This window comes from Cystoisospora suis (assembly GCF_002600585.1).
Source record: "Cystoisospora suis strain Wien I chromosome Unknown contig_5682, whole genome shotgun sequence".
Taxonomy (NCBI): Eukaryota; Apicomplexa; class Conoidasida; order Eucoccidiorida; family Sarcocystidae; genus Cystoisospora; species Cystoisospora suis.
Genome location: NW_027158472.1, coordinates 1 through 7,068, shown reverse-complemented (window position 1 = coordinate 7,068; position 7,068 = coordinate 1). Strand labels below are relative to the sequence as shown.

Here is a 7,068-nt window from a genome sequence, read left to right as displayed (position 1 = left end):
CTTCCCCCCCAACGACGAAAGGCAAATGGTAGTCCCTTTTGGGGAGAATGTAAAGCATCTTGATGCGATATTATAATGAACTTCTTTTTTGTTGTTGTTGTTGTCACGCAAGACACACCACATTCATGGTTCGCCATGGCTTCATGAAGGAATCTAACGGCACAGGTATCGTTAGGTCCCCCTCTGAGTCTGCCCCCGTCCAGTTATCCATTGGCTTGTGACGCTGATGCCCTATCTTGCGCTTCCTGTGACTGTCGAAATTGCTTATATCGTGTGACCATTTCCTGCGCGTGGTGAAGTTCGGCTTCAGGTAACAACGACTCCGTATGATCGTACCACTGAACTAGATACTCTAGTGTTCCCTGTTCTGGATCTCCACGATGATCCAGAATTGCTCTAACCACTAGCTCTGCCTCGTTTCCTCGCTGTATGGGATCTAGCTCGATTGGTGGGGGTTGGATGTGAAGCGGAAAATCTGTTACGTGCTTAAGTAACAACACGTGGAACACGGGATGCATTCGCATCGTAGGTGGTAAGTCTAAGCGTGCGGCTGATTCTCCTATCATCGCTAGAATTCGGGAAGGCCCTAAGTATCTATGCTTAAAGACCGAGGAAAACGCGTCCACACTAAGATGCTGTGAATTTAACCACACTTGTTGCCCGACCTTGAACTCTACGTGTCTTCTCTTTCTATCTATATTTCTTCTGGTAACCCTGAGCCTTGAGTATGTTCTCACGACACTGTTTAAAGATGACTGCGTGTCAAAGGGCCAATGTATCTGATTGCACTGGTGTGTCTAGATTGAGTACACGTGCTATGGGAGGGGTAGGCCTATATCCGTATACTATTTCGAAAGGCGTCATTTGTGTGGATGTGTGTCGTGTAGTGTTATAAGCAAACTCTGCCATAGGTAAATACTCTTCCCACCTATGTTCATCTCCATATAGCTGACAACGCAACATCTGTTCTATCGTTTGATTAGTGCGTTCGGTCTGGCCATCTGTTTGCGGGTGGAATGCCGTGGATAATCGCTGTTGTATGTTGAGTAGTCTACGCATCTCCTTCCACATGTTGCTTGTGAACCTAGGGTCTCTATCACTAACTATACTAGAGCGTATACCATGCAGGCGGACAATTTCACGAATGAGTAATTGAGCTGTCTGCTTAGCGGTTATATTATGCGTGCACGGTATAAAGTGGGCCATGTTAGAGAACCTATCTACCACTGTAAGGATTGCATCCTTCCCCGTGTATGATTTAGGTAAGAACATTATGAAGTCCATCGATATATCTGCCCACGGCACGTGCGGAACTGGTAAGGGCTGCAACAATCCTCCTGGTTTTTGACTAGATGTTTTCCCTCGCTTGCATGCATGAGAAGCCTGTACGTACGTACGGACGTCTTTATCTACTGTAGACCACCAAAAATATCTACGGATGTTGTCTAAAGTCTTTTCTATCCCTGGGTGCCCAGTTAACCTTGCATCGTGACATTCATGTACAATCTTGGATCTTAGGTTAACTACTTCAGGGATGCCTAACCTCCAGCCCGACTTTGCTGTAACCCACACTAACCCATTTTGCATGTGAAATGTGAGTCCCTTCAGAGTCACTTCGGCTTCTTCTGCTCCCTCTTGCTGGAGTTGAAGTAACTGCTTATGTACTTCCGCAAAATCAGTACTACGCGGATACGCCTGCTTCAATATCTCTAGGTACTCGGTGAGAGAAGGGATACTGGGTGTTGCGGCTTCTGTGTGGTCTTCTGAATCTGAAAGTGTTTCTTCTTCTGGCTCCTGTTTCTGCGCTTGCGCCCGTGCGGCTGCCCGTGTTATCGCTCCTATCACGTAATCCTGCCTCCTAGATAGCCCATCTGCGACTACTTTGCCTGACCCCGGTTTGTATCTGATCTCCAAGTTAAACTCCGCTAACTTATCTAACCAGTTACCCAGTTGAGGGCTAACCTTCTGATTCAACAGGTGCTTTAGTGTGGAATGATCTGTTTATACTATGACTTTTTTAGAACCTAACATCGTTCGCCACTTGTTCAACGCGTGCACTATGCCAAATAGTTCTAGTCCGTAGGTAGGGGCTAGGCTTTCCCGGTCGGAAAGTTTGCGAGACTCAAATGCTACCGGGTAACCCTCTTGCTCTAGAACTGCACCCACTGCGTGTCTGGAAGCATCGCTTTTAAGTACCACGGGTAAATCTGGGTCATATATACGCATGAGTGTAAGATTTACTAAGCTAGCTTTCAATGCACGTACTGCCTTTGTGTGTTTCTCGTACCATTTCATATCTGAATCTCCCCTAAGTAGTTGGAACAACGGCCAAGCTAGGTTATTGAAGTTGGGAATAAGCCTTCTATAGTACCCTACTGTACCTAGAGAACTGCGCAGGTGTTTCCGGTTTACTAGTTGTTCTGGCCACTTCTCTATTGCCACCACCTTATCTGGATCTGCCTGCAGTCCCTCGTTGGAGATAATGAACCCCAAATATTTGACTTTATGCTTAGCTATTTCACATTTACTTATCTTAGCGTAGAATCGATTCTCTGCCATCTTCCTAAGCACGTGTGATAGGTGTTGTAGGTGCTCTTCCTTTGTGCGAGTATACACTAGGATGTCATCTAGATACACAATCACAAATTTGTCCAGTTCGGGTAAGAACATGTGCTGCAAAAACCGTTGAAACGGCGCTGGGTGCTCCAGCTAAACCAAACGGTAACACGGTGAATTCGAACTGCCCGTACCTAGTCCTAAACGATGTCTTCCACTGATCCTCTCTAGCTACTCGTACGTGGTGAGAACCTGACTGCAAGTCTAGCTTGCTAAACCATTGAGCTTTCCCCAGTCTATTTATAAGGTCGTGAATCTTGGGCATAGGATATTCGTCCCTAACCGTAATGTTGTTTAACTTCCTATAGTCTATCACTAAGCGAAGGGACCCGTCGGGCTTCGGGCGGAAGAACACGGGGGCGGCATAAGGGGCAGTGGATGGCACTATAAATCCCTTACTCAATAACTGACGTATCTGCTTCTTCAACTCATCTATTTTGCTCGTCACTCATACTGTAAGAGTTTTTATGATACTCTGGAATAGCTCCAGGTATGGTGGGTATGTGATGTTCTATTACTCTATCTACCACACACTCTCCGGGTAACTCCTTAGATACTTCTGGAAGCTGGTTCACTACTTGTCTAAACTCCTCAGTTAGAGGGTTTCCAACTATTTCCAATTGACCGGAAGGCGGTAGTTCAGCTGACGTACCCCTGGCTTTCTGATTACTCAGTGCTACCTCATCGTGCCCTAACTTTACTCCAAAAGATATGGGCGTGGTTACACTTCCGGAGTCTGATTGATTTGTGCATTCTTGCACTAGCCCTACAACTGGCGCTAAGACGAACTTTTGAGTGTTAAACAAAGGGTTGTCTATTTCCTTGCTGCGTGTTGGATTAAAAGGCTTGGCGCGTGTAATTTCGCGGCAGGGTACTTTCTTTCTATGTTCCTTTCTCTCTTCTCTCTGCGCTACTGCCTCCTCCTCTGGGGAAGCCTGAACAAATGGCACCTCGTCTAGCTGGTTACGTTTTGCTACCTCGCTACTATGCTCTACAGCTGATACCTGTGTGTCTCCCTCGGGACTGCCTTCTCTACCCTGCTTACAAGGTGTCTCTTGCATCCCTTCTATGTCGTCTCGGTCCCGGTTATGCACGTATATGAACTTCTTCTTTTCTAAGGGACTGGTTTTCTTTCTATTGGACTTCCTACTGGGCCACACCATTTGTTCTAAATCCGCAGGGCTAACTTGAGGTGGCTTGGCTCTCTCTGTGTACACATCCCTAGTTACCTCTGGTGTTGCTTCTGTAGGTAACTGCTCTACGTGCGGGGGCGGGATGTGATGATTGGTGGAAATGCAGGTATTACTGCTATTACCACTCCCTGGGGGGACAGACTCATCCGTAGGACACCGAAAATGCACCTCATCCGTCATGAAATCCCACCATGGCTTAGCATGACGTAAGAAATCCAAACCCAGTATCACATCAAACCCCATATCCACAACGTAGAGATCATATGTAGTAATGTAAGAAGCAATTCGAATCTTAACTCCCTTCACAACCTCGCGAGCATCACAAGAAAATTCCCCCCTTATCCACTTGAATGTCATTTTCTCTCCTAGAAGTGAAACTTCCTTACGTAACGTACCGGCGATCTGTGGACTGACGAGTGAGCGAGTCGCTCCCGTATCCAGGAAAGCCATCACCTGTGTCGACTCTACTTGAGGCGGTATCAACGGCAACACCATCATCGTTTCATCCGCCTGGTCATTGAATACAGCAGTCGTGCACAATAGCAGTCCGCTCCGACGTCCCTCTGCCTGTCGTAATGCATGTCGAGCGCTCAGCCGCGCAGTTCCCTCCTTTGGAAGTGCCGCCTGCACACCTTCGCTCTGACGCGCCCCGCGTCTAGTCGTCACTGGAAAAGGGCTTCGCTCCAGCGGGCTTCTTGCCGTAGCCACACGGTTCCTCTCCGCTCGCCTTGCTCTGGTTTCCATTGCCGCCTCGCGAATGCGCCCGATTGCTCCTGTCTCCCTTTGCAGTCTGGCGTCACCGGCCGGCTCCTCCGGTCTGTAGTTAGTCTCGGCCACCGCCGGCCGAGACGTCTGAAGTGATGGGCCCTCTGTCGTCTCATAAGAATAACTTCCCCCCCGCGACACTTCTTCATGTTGCGCAATTTGCCCTCGAGTTTGTCCGTATAGCGCGTCTTCCGTGATATCTTCGCCGCCTAACAAACCGGCCGTCAGTGGATCGACTGGCTGGACCCCGAAGTTGACTAGGCGTGACACCCCCTCTTCACCTGTCCCTGCTCAAACTCTTTGAACCACTTGAGTGATGACCCTGTCCGCCATAATATCCGTTCCACGTCTCTCTGAAATGCCCTCGCGCGGCCCTGGGGTATTTCTTCTTTCCAACGTTCCGTCCGCCACTCTTTCGATAAAAGACGCCGTACCTTCGCGTCGAATTCGAGGTACCTCGGCAGTGCCTTTCTCACAAACAGTTGTGCCACTGCTTCCGGCAGCATGTCCCGTGACGCACCAATACTCACACCACGACAAAGCTCGGTACTGCGCCCACACCTTTCCCGTTCCATCCGACACGATATGTTTCGTCACCATCCCTTGCCGAGCAAGGTGTTTAACCCGTACCTTCCTGTAGAAAACTTCCAACAGGGCATCTGTTGTCCCGCGGTAGTGCGCGTACGTCCTGCGGCGTTCTGCCTGAGGGTCGTCCATCACCGGAGCCCGTGGCATATTCGTAGCTGATCTTTCTCTCCACCAACGCATTAATCCAATGTGTGGCATAGTAACCAATTGATACGCTTTCACCGTGTAGGAGTGGTTCTTCTCTTTGGTCGCAACGGTGTGCTGTACCTCCTTGGTCGTCTCAGTCTCCACTTCTGGCCCTCCTTGTTCCGTCTTACTCACTGCTTGCACTACCTCTTCTTCTGAGGCCTTCCCAATTATGGCCCCCGCATAGCCTCGTTTAGCGGTCTAGTTTGACGGCTCCCGGCAGAGCGCCCGTGGGTGGCCCTCCTTTCCGCACGCCCAGCATATTAGCGGCCGTCTCCCGCGCGAGTCCTGTTGCTGGCTGAACCTCTTGTCGTCGGTCTTCTGCGGTCCCTCTCGCCGTTGCGTTCTCTCTCCAATAGTCCTGCTAGGCGGCCTACCTCCACTACGGGTGGTGGTCGCCGGTTCCTTTCTCTTACTTCTCCAGACTGCTCGTACTGTGTAGAAAATGCACCGTTGTCCAGCCTCCGTGGTCGGAAAGGACCACGCTGTTGGGCGACATATGAACCTGGTCGGTTCCTTGGCTGCTCTCGGTCTTTCTTGCTTCTCCACACGTTCTCTCTTTCCCTGCTTTCATTCTCCGTTCGTCGCCACCTATCGATTCTTTCTCTTGTATCATTAAACATGTGAGCCAACTCTATGGCTTCTTCCTTGGTAGTTGAATTTTTCGTGGCCATTAACCTCATAATCCCGGGATGTAGTCCATCATTAAACATCACTTCTTCCGACATCGACAGTCCGATGCAGTCGAGGCGCAGATTATTAAACTCAGCGACGTAGGCCTCCAGCGACCCCGTCATACGCACTTGTCGAAGACGCTCCTTAGCCCTCAGAGGCGAAACTCCTCCATAGTTGATGCGTAGCTTGTGAACAAAATCTTCCCAACCAGAGAAACCTCCCTCAGAGTCCAGACTCATGTACCAATTCAGCGCATTCCCTTCCAAAAATGACTCGGCTACCCACAACTTCATGTCTTCCGGGGTTTCTGCCCGCCCGAAGAACAACTCCATCGCATTTATCCATCCCCCCACGGATTGTCCCTTGCCGCTGAAGTTCTGAGGCTTCTGCCTCATCTTCAGTAGCCTATTAAGGTCGACACCTCCTTGAGGATGAAATCGTTACACGGTCGCCAGATCCTGCGCCTCTCTTGGAACAAGTTGTTCTTGGCGTTGCTCTTCATCCGCAGAGCCTTCTGCCTCGCTGTCGTCTAGAACCTCCTCCAGGCCTGAGAGCAGCTTCACAAGCAAGTCCTTCTTTCTACCTCCTCGTTTCCTTTCCTTAGTCCGAGTGGATTCCGCACCTCTGCTCTCTCCGCTTCCGGAGAGTTCTTCAGCCTGCGCTCTCCGACTTTCTTCCTGTCGTCCACCTCGGTACGCTTGCTCCTCAATCCGCTGCTGGAGCAACTCCTCTGCTAGGAGCTGCTCGGGATGCTCTCTAGTATAAGGTATAAACTGCCTGTCTCGGGCGTTCTCGCCCCGGTGCACGGTCTTCCCTGACCGAAGCTCCAGAACGTCCGACCGCGGCGTCGACATTCCCGACTCCATTTCCGCAAGCATGCAACCAGAACCACCAGCGCTTTCCCTCACCGCAAAGCACGAGACATGAAAGATGTTTGAACCCGCAACACTCCCTTACGAAACCCACGAGCTCTTGCAGCGCAACACCCACTACTATCTTTCTGAAGTTCTCTCCCGGATGCTATTCCCGGGTCACGGCACCAATT

The 7,068-nt window shown here is 50.1% G+C and overlaps 1 protein-coding gene across 1 annotated transcript; it reads right to left on the bottom strand.

The window, feature by feature from the left end:
- Positions 1–24: 24 nt before the first annotated feature.
- On the bottom strand, positions 25–6,965 carry CSUI_009480 (uncharacterized protein). Its single transcript, XM_068069596.1, has one exon. It carries the CDS (start codon positions 4,551–4,553, stop codon positions 3,045–3,047), a length of 1,509 nt encoding a protein of 502 aa, XP_067918428.1. The 5' UTR covers positions 4,554–6,965; the 3' UTR covers positions 25–3,044.
- Between the last annotated feature and the right edge of the window lie 103 nt (positions 6,966–7,068).